Consider the following 11,860-nt stretch of genomic DNA (forward strand, 5'->3'; position numbering starts at 1 on the left):
CCTCAATCAGAAAATCTCTAGAAAACTTCAAAGCTGCAGTCCGAAAATGACTTTTGGTTTATCTCCCTATTTGTGACAAAACTCCTGAACTTTATGTTAGAGCTAATTAGAAAACATTAGCATGTTCCCACTAAAAGTTAGATTGTGAACATTAACGAGTTAACACGTAACACTGTCATTGTTCATGTTGTTATGTAGCATTTAGGACACACTCCGCATAGCGCCTCAAGAAGCTGCCAGCAAGGCAATATACTCGAGTTCTGGTGTTAGGTAACAGATCAGTAAGCAATCATTAATAATGGATTGACATTGATATTGCAGTCTCCAACTGCTTTGATTGAAAAGTGACGCATCAAACGATTCTGAAGCTCGTGGTCAACGTCACTGCACTCACAGTTCTCCTCTTACTGATGATAATTATGATATTTTCATCTTTTTGAAACAAAAAAGCAAGAAGGAGCCAGCTCAATTAATAACCAAATGAGCATGTAAAATCAGATTAGAGCTAATTGCCCCACTTCCTGCTGTTTGCCTTTTTTCTTTGAGACTGGCAGAGTGACATGGAGTTAAAGCATCCGTGTAGATGGAAAGGAAGTGGGAAAGACAGCTCCATATGTGTTACGTCAGCCTGCGGGGACAGCTGGGTCTGACTGTCTTTTCCTGCCACGCTCATTTGGCCCCAGCAGTCATCATGCCTTGTGCTAAAGGTCTCTCATTGCTACAAGGCTACTTGGCACTATCTGGGAGCTAAAGATGAAAAATATGCTGATTAAACATGCATTCATTAAAGCAATTACATGCACAGGGCGGCTCAATTTCCCACGGGCAGCCAAATAATAATGAAGGGGAGGAAGAAGGAAAGTAAAGGGCTGTTGGTGTATGGAGGGGTTTAGTGCGGAGGGAAGGGTAGGGGGGTGGAAGAGAAATTGATTTAAAATGCGATGATTTAAAATGACCCTCACAGTCTTTAAGGACTGACTAACAGTCCTTTGACTTATTATGCTGCGCGGGGCAGTGAGCTGTCCACTCCTTAAGGGGACAGCCAGCTTTTTTGCCCTGACGAACACCCCCACCTTACTCACCACACCTACAGGCCCCTTCCAGGTCATTGAGCTTCCAGCATGGAAGACCTTGCCAAAAACACAGGAGAGATGTTAGTTCTAGTTCATTTACTTAAGCCGGGAAGTGTTTTAGTGCCTGAATAAGCTGTGTAGGAGAGAAGGACAGGAGGGAGTTAAAGTTGAGATCAAGGCCAAATGAACATCAGCAGCTTACAGGCATTTTTTCACTTTTGTCCTTTTTAAAGTTTTGTTTAAAGTCAAACAGACGCATAAAAGAAAATGGTTGGAAAAGACACAATCAAACAGCATTTTCCTTCTGGCGAGAGAACATTTACACAAAAGAAAGGAATTCAAGCCATCACTTTTCCTGTTAATTATTCCAAACAACCTGAATTTTGCAAATCAGACTCTCTAATTTCCTGTAAACTCATATTGGCTCTAATGCTTCAATTATTGCGCTTCATTTCATACTGTGGTTAAATGTCAGCAGTGCAGGCAATATCCAGATCGTTCAATTCTCAGTAAAAAAAAATGTTTTGGAAGTCTGACTCAGAATTAAACTAATACAGGTGTCTCACTGACATTATAGACTTTCTTCTAAATGACACACTTTACAGCTGTGACAAATTTAATTACTTTCTCTTATGTGCTGTTAAGGACTCCTACCTCACTTCAGTGTCTCTGCTGGGTTCAGTCAGTGATGTGCTAATAGCCACTGACAAACCAAACAATCAGAAAAACCAGAAACTATCTTTATACGGTTTAGCCACAGCTTCTGTCGACGCTGATGTGGTTTATATCACCTATATGCTTCTTGGATGCTTTCATCCTTTACTGTTCTTATTTTTTGTGGCTGCTGCTTTTGTTCTTTGCCGTCCTATCTGTCAACCTGAATCACACCAGTGTTCAAAGAAAGTGACAGAATTGCATGTATGAGGTGTTTGCTCAGTAATTCTGTGAATTTCTGTCTATTGCCATACATAATCATGTGCACGGGAGCAAGAAATGTTTCAAAACAGAACAACGATGCCAATTAGGGATGCCAAATAAGAAGCCTTATATGCTGTAAATATCTCAGCCAGAGAAAGCATTTTCATTTCCTTGATTAGATCAGGTATGAGATTCTCAGTCTCCTAATCTGCCAAAAAAAGAAAAGACAAAAAAACTCCATGACACAATAATATACATTAGAATATATCATATACAAAAATATTACCAGAAATAATCGCACTATTTACCATCTTATCTGAGGCAAACAGCTGTCAGTATCAAGCCATGAGTGAGAAGAGGTCACAATTTTGTGCTATCTCAAAGCAGTGACTATCGTGACTTTTAGTAAGTGGATGAGATCACTCTGAAAGTGGAACTGACCACTGACTGATACCTTGCCCTGTTTCCCTGAACTACTTCTGTTTCTCTGTTTCCCCTGGTGTTGTCCGCACTGACAGGCTGACCACTGCATGACAGCTGACCAAACTTCAACTTAGACTCACATAATTTTTAAAAAAAGTGGGTGTAAAGTATCGAGGATAATAAAACAGTAAAAGTAACAGCAACACATTCGCACCACCTAGAATGTGGTAAGAGGCACAGCTGAATCAAGGTAACTTAGAGCTGTTTTCAAGTAACTACTGCAATTTTCAACCGAGCCTGTCGCTGATGTGGACGCCGCATTCAGTGAATGCCGCATTCAGTGAATGCCGCATTCAGTGAATGCCGCATTCAGTGAATGCAATCTCATGAAATTTGTGTGGCCACTAATCAGTACCAGGCATCCTTCAATCAGGAGGTGTGTGTTTTGGGTCCATTTAAAAAACAGAATCGGTAGCATTTTTGGATGGCTACAAACTTGGATCTTGAAATGAAACATTAAAATGGATATATTGTTTATTTTCCTTAATTTCTGCAGCAGTTTTAGGTCTTAAAATAGCCTCAGTAATATCAGTGTCTCTGTAGTCTGTAATTTGGCTTCGATCAAGTGGAAATAAAAATGCAAGTGCACTCTGGAGTTTTTCCAGTCTTCCACTGGCCTCGTAATGGGGACTGGGAGGTTTATTGTATTCATTGTATCCAAATTCCCCCAAGAGTCTCTCAGCCATGGAGATCAGGGTTGTTCATTTTATTGCTGTGGCGATATTTCAGACTGAATTTGAGTATGTTCATTTTTCTTCTTGGAGGGTTTAAGGTTCACTAAACCAATTTTCCACATGAAGATCAGTTTTTTCACCAGTATCTTCATGCATTGCTGTATTTGTGTATTTTGAGGAGCTCACAAAAAGTCTGACAAATAACCCTGACAAATAACTGTGATAACATCAGGTTATCTCACAAGAGACTTAAAATAATAATCAGGTATTTTCAAACATGGTGTCTGTGGCTTGAATTGCAGAGGCAAAGAAAGATGTAGAAAATGTAGGATTCAGAAGTAGAGTTGTTCAGATTTATGGAGTTCTGTGAATTTCGTTTCCAATAATTCCATTCTTGGAAATAAAAGTCAAAATATCTCACCTTGTGTTTTCTGTGCTTTCTACATTGAGTTTTCTTATTTAATCTGCCTTTTGTGATCAAATTACAGCACTAAAATGCTGAAGTAATTCTTTGAAACCACAAATGCAGACAAAATTGCTCAAATTGCCATCCAAAAGACCTGCAATTACCCAGCTATCAGCCACATTTTCCTTACTCACATGGCGCAGCCTGGCAGAAGTCTCTAATATTATACAAGATACCGAAAAAAAAGTTTCAAACGATTAAAGAATGCAGCTAGACTTCTTCTGGTTCCGCCATAACGGAAACACATGTACACTCATGATCAAAACAGAATGTGACCTAAGGACAAGTGTAAGCAGAAGACAGAAAAAACTGAAGAAAAAATATGGATGTGCGTGTGCGCATGGCCTTCTGGGTCGTGATTCAGAAGTCATTACCATACGGGGGAGACAAAGACGTCTTTCTATCAAACAGGTGTTGGGGGCACGTGACGTGTCTTTAGACTGAAATACCTGAGAGGTTGTGTCATGTTTTTATGCTGCCATAGGAACACAGTAGGTTCAGAAGGCTACACTTACACTGTTAATTAAACATAAATAACATATGAGCAAGTAAACATGGTAAATTCAAAGTACTGAGCACTGAATTCAAGTTGGCTGACTATTATCTCCCTCAATCTTATGAGTGTAAGCCTTAAAGGTTGTTTATTACATTTTTTTGCTTTTTTAAATGCACAAATAGTTTGCTCTGATTCACCGAACATGTCCTCCCTTGCCAGACACCCGTTAGGCTTCGTGCGTTTTTGAAGACATCTCGCCCAAGAGTTACCCATCCTCTCCCTGCCTGCGGGGTAAAGCGGGGCAGCGACGAACCTCCTCCCCCTTCTCCTCCCACATCCCGCAGAGATGGAGCTGGAAGTGCGCCAGGATGGGATTGGCTTCCTGCTCCTGTCATTGAGGAACCGGTGCGCCAGGATAGCCAAATATGGACTGGCTGATATCAGTTTGTAGCACATGACTCAGCACCAGATTATATATCTTCACTGGTGGGATTACTGTTAAGGATGAAAGGCAAAGTGGCAGCGGTTTAGGTGTCCGAACAGAGCTGGAAAGCGCTCGTTGCCGTTTGTGGTTGGCTTTGAGTCGCTTTTGGGCTGTTGGTAACATTTCAAGTGACTTGTTAAAAATGACTATGAGTGTGAATACTTGAGGGAGCCTATTTTATGTGTTTATGCTTACCTGGACTCAGTTTCCCCCGCGCCGAATACGTCTTGTCGTGTTTACAGTCCATTTTTCCTGGAAGCTGCGTCAAGTCAAGTTCAGACGGAGACAACACAGAAACAGCCAATCAGAGCGTCTTCTGGAGGGCTTATATAAATACAGCAGAGCGCGTCAGCCGCCTGTCATTAACAAGGAAACACAAGTGGAGCGCACACTTGTAGAAGAACAGACTCTCCTTCTCACGAGTGGAATGAAAACATCTGAGTTAGTCACTGGACTCCGCTTTGATTCCAACTAAAGGTACAAATCGACGACTTGGTACAGTACAGTTCCACTATTTGGAAGTTTTGCTCTGTTTTGATAGCTTTGGTCTTCAGTATAGTAATACAGCGGGACTTTTGTGCTGGAGATTGACTCATTTTGGGACACTGAAGCCTCGGTGTCCGAGCAACATCTTTTGCAGCGCACTCTTGTATTTGACTGTCTGATTTGAAATATGTCCACAATAATGGAACAGCCTTTTTATGACGACTCGTTTCTCTCTGCTTATGGCCATCCAGGCGCAGCCCTGCAGGACTACAAGCTGCTTAAGCAGAATATGAACTTGAACTTCTCCGATACATATCGGAACTCAAACTTCAAGTCACAGCACCTGCGCGCCGACAGTGATTTCTATCCAGCGGGGACGGCAGAAGTGGGCTCTCTGAAGCTCGCCTCTCCTGAATTAGAGCGACTGATCGTCCAGAGCAGCAACGGGGTCATCACTACGCCGACACCTGCTCAGTACCTGTACAACCGCGGGATCACGGAGGAGCAGGAGGGCTTTGCCGAAGGTTTTGTTAAAGCGTTGGACGACCTACACAAGATGAACCAGATGGCTCCTCCAAACGTGTCCATCGGCACAGGCGGGGTTGCCTGCTCGGCTCCAGCCTCGGTGTTCGGCTCCTCCATGCAACCGGAGCCGCTTGAGTATACAACCCTGAGCAGCTGCACCACGAACCCCAGCCTGACCTCTGCTGCCAGCTATCCCTCCACCACCATCAGCTACCTGCCTCATCACCAGTACCACCAGCATCCTCAAGCCGTTGCGCACGGATCACACCACTTCCAGCACTCACTGGCCGGGGCCGGCATCCACCCTCAGCGGTTCGGAGGGATGAAAGAGGAGCCCCAGACAGTCCCCGACATGCAGAGCAGCGACAACAGCTCTCCGCCCATGTCCCCTGTCGACATGGAGAATCAGGAGCGGATAAAAGCGGAGCGCAAGCGGCTGAGGAACCGGCTCGCAGCCTCAAAGTGTCGGAGGCGCAAATTGGAGCGCATCGCCCGTCTCGAAGACAAGGTTAAAGTGTTGAAAAATGACAACGCTGGACTGTCAAGCACGGCTTCTCTACTGCGGGAACAGGTGGCCCAACTCAAACAGAAAGTCATGACGCATGTGAGCAGTGGCTGCCAGCTCATGCTAGCACCCAAAGTAAAGTCTTATTGAAGAAATAATGCACTTATTAAAACACTGGACAGTACCTGGACTGACAACCCAACCTGGTCTTTATACGTTTTTAGTATGAAAACTGGATTATTGTGATTTCTGCCATCTAAAGAAACATCACCCATACACAGAAATAATACAAGACTAAAACACTTAGGGCATTTTTGAATACGTTTTTGAAAGTGTCGTCTTGGCGTTTCCTGTTTACATTTTCTTTAATTGCTATTTGTGATGCTTTTTATGTAAGTTATTTGTGTTAGAGTTACCCTCATGGACCATTCTTGTTGTTTTTTGTTTTTTCTACCTGTATAGTAAATATTTAAGTAAATGACATTATGAAATTAAGAAATGTGTTGCTTTGTTTTTGAGGTCGTGTATTTTTTTTAAGTGCCACTTCAAAAATTATTGTATTTCTCGTGAACATTAAACCACACCGCTGTCTCTGATCAGCAGTGAAGTTTACAACACCAGAAGTTGGTTGACGTTGGAGACGTCCCAGCGTAGGATTTTTCCTTACTGACGCACAAGCGTCAGTCCATATATGGTGCATGTTGCTGTTAAACGTCACATCACGATAGGTTTCCGGGAACTCCCTCCCACATTGCCCGTCAGAAGGGCTGCGCGCTCCCCTTTACACCACAGTGTGTGTGTGTAATTGAAAAGGTTTGTCAATGAGTGGTTTATTCGCGTTAAGGGAGTTTCCCCATTCTGCTTTCATTTTCCCAAAACAAGCCGTGAGAACACTAGGTGAGGAAAAATGGTTAAAAAAAAAAAGTTCCAGATAAACATGTTAGACTGATTACTGAGAGCTAGTTTGAGTTACAAGAATCGGCTCGCGTAAAACTGAGAAAATGTTCCAGTAAGCCGAGAACATTTGGTAAAACAAGCAGGATTGTGTACTGGAGCGTTGTTCTCTGAATTAGTAAATAAGACAAATGTTATCAGGAAATCGGAAATATTAAACAGTGAGATATCAAAAATGTTTGTGGAACTGTGAAATGCAGGTTGTGGTTAGGACGGGTGTGCTTCAGTACCATTTGGCAATAACAGGCTGTTGTGCTGAGTCAAACACAGCAACTCCAATATTAACAAACTCTTGGCAGCTTCGTGACGCACTCAGATCTTCTGCCAGGTACAGGAGCCAAGAATGATACACCACAATAAAAAACACAAATAAAAGGTTTATTCCAAGAACTTTAAGTTCTCAGTCACCAAGAAAAAGAGCCAAGAGTAGCTTTAGAAGAGTTCTGCCGCCACCTAGTGGTTGCAAGTGGACAAGCACTCACATTTTGATTTAAAACAAACAAAAAAAAACCCAAAATAAGCCACACACACACTTGATCATAACTTTCCTCCATGTTTTAATAAAGATGGTAGCAAATTATTATCAACAGCCAGGAAACAAATTTCAGTGCTTTCTTTGAAAAAGGAACAACAAAACTATACTTTCAGTGATCAAGACGATGAGGTTACCCAAAAGTTTGTACAATGGACATGAAAAAAAAAAACATTTCCTTCCCCCTACAAGAAGCTGAGGTGTGTTTTAACAGGTTAGTCTGGACGTGATGATACTGCTTTATAGGCATCCCTCTCATCTGAGTTCAAGTGCTATGTTGAGGAAAACAGCTGGGTAGGACACGTTCACATTTACTGCTTGGAGAAGAATGCTTTGCTCTTCTCGACGTCAGGGACGATCGTGTCACTCCCGGGTTTCCAGCCAGCAGGACACACTGCGTGAAGTGGCAGGAGGGACAAAGTTTACTTTAAGCTGACATTTATACACACCGAACTTGGTATAATCTAAAGGACAAAGTACATATGTGACTGGTTGGGAAACACAGGAAGGACTAAACCGCCAAATCTAGCCACAGCTACACAGTTAATTTTACCAATCAACTATTTCCATTTTAAGTGTGTGATGTGCAGTTTAGAGCATCTGAAGTTACAGATAAAATTAATGACATGTATTTGGGTTATTTTTATGACAAATGCATGATTAATAAGTTATACCACTAAACCTGAGCACCAGTGTATGCTGAGTAAACACGGATGAACTGAGGGAAGGTACGGCAGTTTACTCACCCTCTCCAAATTTGTCTGTGTGCTTGAAGGCTTGAACCAGGCGCAGAGTCTCGTCCACAGAACGACCCACAGGCAAGTCGTTAATGGTGATCTGCCTCAAGACGCCCTTGTCGTCAATCACAAAGAGACCCCTGAAATTCACAAGATGATGTTGCAGTTTTTACAAATACTTTAAAGTATCAGTAGACCAAGCTGCTTTTTAACAATAACCAGTGGGTTTTTATTAAAATAATTTTATATTAAAAGGGCATTTAACTGACCTGAATGAGATGCCCTCATCTTCCTTCAGCACACCATACTCTTTGGAGATTGACTTGCTGAGGTCCGATACCAGGGGGATTTTCATGTTACCCAGACCTCCCTGTTTTCTTGGTGTGTTGACCCTGAAGAGAGAGAAGAAAAAACAAACAAACAAACATTTTTATTTTATTTGTTTTATTATAAACAAGTACAAAATACGTAATGTCCACAGGGAAGGTCTCCTGGTTGATAAACCTTGCGTTTGCCCCGCCACCCCTTCGACCTTGTAGTTCTCTGAAATGGGAGAGTCATTTAACACGCCGTTAGAGATGAGATAAGATACAGGTGGTGTCTGAGAGGATAACATATCAGTTGTTCAACTTTATGAGGACACACTGCATTCAGAGGTTCTCCACAATGCTTTAAAAGACAGTCTGACAAACACCAAGTAGCAAAATAATAATGTGGGGAAAACTCTCCTCATACTGCAGTTTTATGTAGTTTACAGGTGTCTCACTTCTGGTCTCTGCTGCCCGTTGTGAGATTCAACACTCTGAGGTTAACTAAACCATCTTCAGCGAAGATACCACTTTCCTCTGCTACTGGTTAGCTTTGACCCTGAAATATCTTTCTAACCTTACCTAGCCAGTCAAACAGAGTAGCACAGGGCCTAATAGGGCACGCAAAGATGACGGTGAGGAGTCAGGTTGGGTTTAAATTCAATATCACCTAAAGTTTTGATTGATGGTTATAATATCAACTCATTTTGCTTCAGATTGATGAATGGAGGTTTTACAGCTTATTCAATCTCTTCTCATTGAAAAAACAAAACACTAAAATAAGTGTATATAATATATTTAAAGTAATGAATCTGATCAGGTGAGTGAGGAAACATACTGACTGATCTTCCTAATCAAATATAATGCATTTAAACTTTAACACAACATTCCAAATGAAGACCTGTGCAGGTTGTGTAATGCCGCATGTCTTCTTATGCCTTCTAGAAGCTGCTGTATGCTGCCCTTATCAACACGTTGCAGATAAACTGGGCTGGGCACTCCTTCACAGCAGCCAAAATCCTTCACCCTTAACTGTCTAAACAGAAACGGCCAACCGAGGACAGTTTGATGGACCTTGTATAAACGTCTGATAAGTTCAGCCTAAGACGGCCTTGCTATAAAAACAGCAAGACAGTCAAGTGCACAGAACAGCTTTCACTTAACTGTTTTGTTAAGTAGATTTTCCAAAGTTTTTGTTGTTTTTTTCAAATGCACATGTGAAGATTCACTAAGGTCACCTCTTCCCAGTTAGTATAAAATTACAAGAGTCAGCAATACAGTTCACCTGCGAAGATAATCACTGTAATACAGGTAAAAAGCCTTTTGTTGAAGTTCTGCTTAATCCACCTGCTAACATGTGAGCAGTGTGGATGTTATTATTGGTAAAGAGCTCAGGAAGTAGTCAAATTCCCACAAATGCTCATTATGTTTCATTATCCGTGAGTTCTTACCATGCCAAGTGAGAGAAGTGAGAGTCCACGGAGCAGCCAATAACCTCACAGCCGATGTTGCGGAACTCCTCTACCCTGTCGCTGAAGGCCACAATTTCAGTGGGGCACACAAATGTGAAATCCAGGGGGTAGAAAAAGAAAACTACATATTTCCCTGCAGCACAACAGGAGGAAATAAAAACAATGTTAAGTATTAATTCTAGTCGAATAAGCTGTTAGTGTATAGGCTTATAAAAGCCAGAATGAGCCAATTAGAACAGATGTAGCTACAAACCTTTGTAGTCCGACAGCTGGATGTCCTTGAACTGTCCATCAACTACGGCTGTGGCTTTGAAGTTTGGGGCAGGGAAGCCAATCTTAGCGTTTCCAGCAGACATGGTGTTTGAGACAAATGACTGAAAGAGAAACAGCACAAACAGTTACCAGAAAACTAATGCTTGCAGACCACCACAGATAAATTCAGCTGGGTGGTGCCTGAGATAGAGCTCTGATAAACAAAAAATATGAGATTTAGACTGGAAAAAGAAAAATAAATGCGGTGAGGTTCAATCCATGAGCCAGGTTTTACAGCTCTTAGGAGGCCCAGAGGTTCAAAGACTTGGTAACTTAAGCAGACCCATAGTGTCACATGCAAGTCATGTTCAGCCTGCAGGGAACAATGGCCTATTAGCAAGGTTACATAACCATGATACGCACAAACCAACGGCAGGGTTCTCGCTGTGCCTATACAGACGATTTCCGAGGATTATTGCGCGGTCAGCTACTTTGGATAGTTATTATGCAAAATTAATGTGCAAATAAACGATAAACTTGCAAATAAGATACGCTGTACTAAATAAATAGCAGTCGGTATTAATCCAAAGGCCTATGCTTTTCAGTGATGTATGAATAAATCTGGATTATTTCTCCCTCGTCACAATTTATACGAAGAAACGCTAACAATCGTCAAGGAACTGTGCTTGGTTTTAAAGAGATAAATGCACGTAATGGGTCAAAGTTCAGTCATAAAAGTTAAGCTTTTAATGTTTAAATTTCGTTTTCGAAATGAAACAGAAAAAGCTGTAGTAGAACAGAGCGGAGAGGAAGTGAGTAGTGCATCCTGCAAGCTGCAGCACAGGGACAAAGAAAGACACCATGGCCAAACACTTCATGAAGGAGCCAGCCGCTCACCCGCCTGACAGGCTAGCTTAATGTTAGCTTTACGTACGAAACTGCTTTCTTTAGTTTCGGTTTGTTTCAGAGGAAATACAAAGTCGAGTTTACAGACACGCTGTAAACTTCTGACGAATCCCATAAACATCCTACTCACCTGTCTTGAGGTAAAGCGCGAAAGAAGTTGAAAGCAGAAGTCTGCAGGCTGCAAGAGAATAGAGGAGTCAAAGTGGAAAAGCGAGCGTGCGATAAGTACGCAGAGACGGCTGAAGCCACCCGGAAGTAAAAATAACTCCCTTCAGAGTAAAAGTTAAGATGAAAAACGATTAAAAGTTAAGATTAGCTGTTTCTAAATATGTATATCTCTGATATAAGATCATATTTTCCAAGTACACCGTGTAAACACTGTCACATGAACAAAAATGCAGGGATGTCGTAGTGAGGGAAAAGTGTGACTGGCTTCTTGGGGCCCCAGTGTTAATGTCAGGGTCAGTTTTATATATAAAGCTCAATTATTACTTGTAAATTCAATGTTCTTAAAATAAAGATAAAAACAAAAAACAAAAACGATGTATGTCTACGACACCTTAGGGCCGGAGTGTCAAGGCTTTGGAAA

The 11,860-nt window shown here is 41.8% G+C and overlaps 2 protein-coding genes across 3 annotated transcripts; one reads left to right on the forward strand and one right to left on the reverse strand.

The window, feature by feature from the left end:
* The first annotated feature begins 4,594 nt into the window (after positions 1-4,594).
* On the forward strand, positions 4,595-6,609 carry LOC146384962 (transcription factor JunB-like). 2 transcript variants are annotated; one of them, XM_084930459.1, is made up of 2 exons: positions 4,595-5,071; positions 5,332-6,609. In XM_084930459.1, exon 2 carries the CDS (start codon positions 5,370-5,372, stop codon positions 6,258-6,260), a length of 891 nt encoding a protein of 296 aa, XP_084786585.1. In that variant the 5' UTR covers positions 4,595-5,071; positions 5,332-5,369; the 3' UTR covers positions 6,261-6,609. The 2 variants fall into 2 exon arrangements, with proteins under 2 accessions (XP_084786585.1, XP_084786584.1); XM_084930458.1 differs by having other exon boundaries at positions 4,595-6,609.
* Positions 6,610-7,604: 995 nt separating this feature from the next.
* prdx2 (peroxiredoxin 2) lies at positions 7,605-11,531 on the reverse strand. Its single transcript, XM_084930460.1, has 6 exons — positions 11,402-11,531; positions 10,367-10,487; positions 10,093-10,246; positions 8,603-8,725; positions 8,343-8,473; positions 7,605-7,990 (listed from the first exon to the last, which is right to left on the reverse strand). Exons 2-6 carry the CDS (start codon positions 10,467-10,469, stop codon positions 7,908-7,910), a joined length of 594 nt encoding a protein of 197 aa, XP_084786586.1. The 5' UTR covers positions 10,470-10,487; positions 11,402-11,531; the 3' UTR covers positions 7,605-7,907.
* Positions 11,532-11,860: the final 329 nt, after the last annotated feature.

This window comes from Perissodus microlepis, chromosome 6, assembly GCF_051167445.1.
Source record: "Perissodus microlepis isolate ML-2025 ecotype Zambia chromosome 6, ASM5116744v1, whole genome shotgun sequence".
Lineage (NCBI taxonomy): Eukaryota > Metazoa > Chordata > Actinopteri > Cichliformes > Cichlidae > Perissodus > Perissodus microlepis.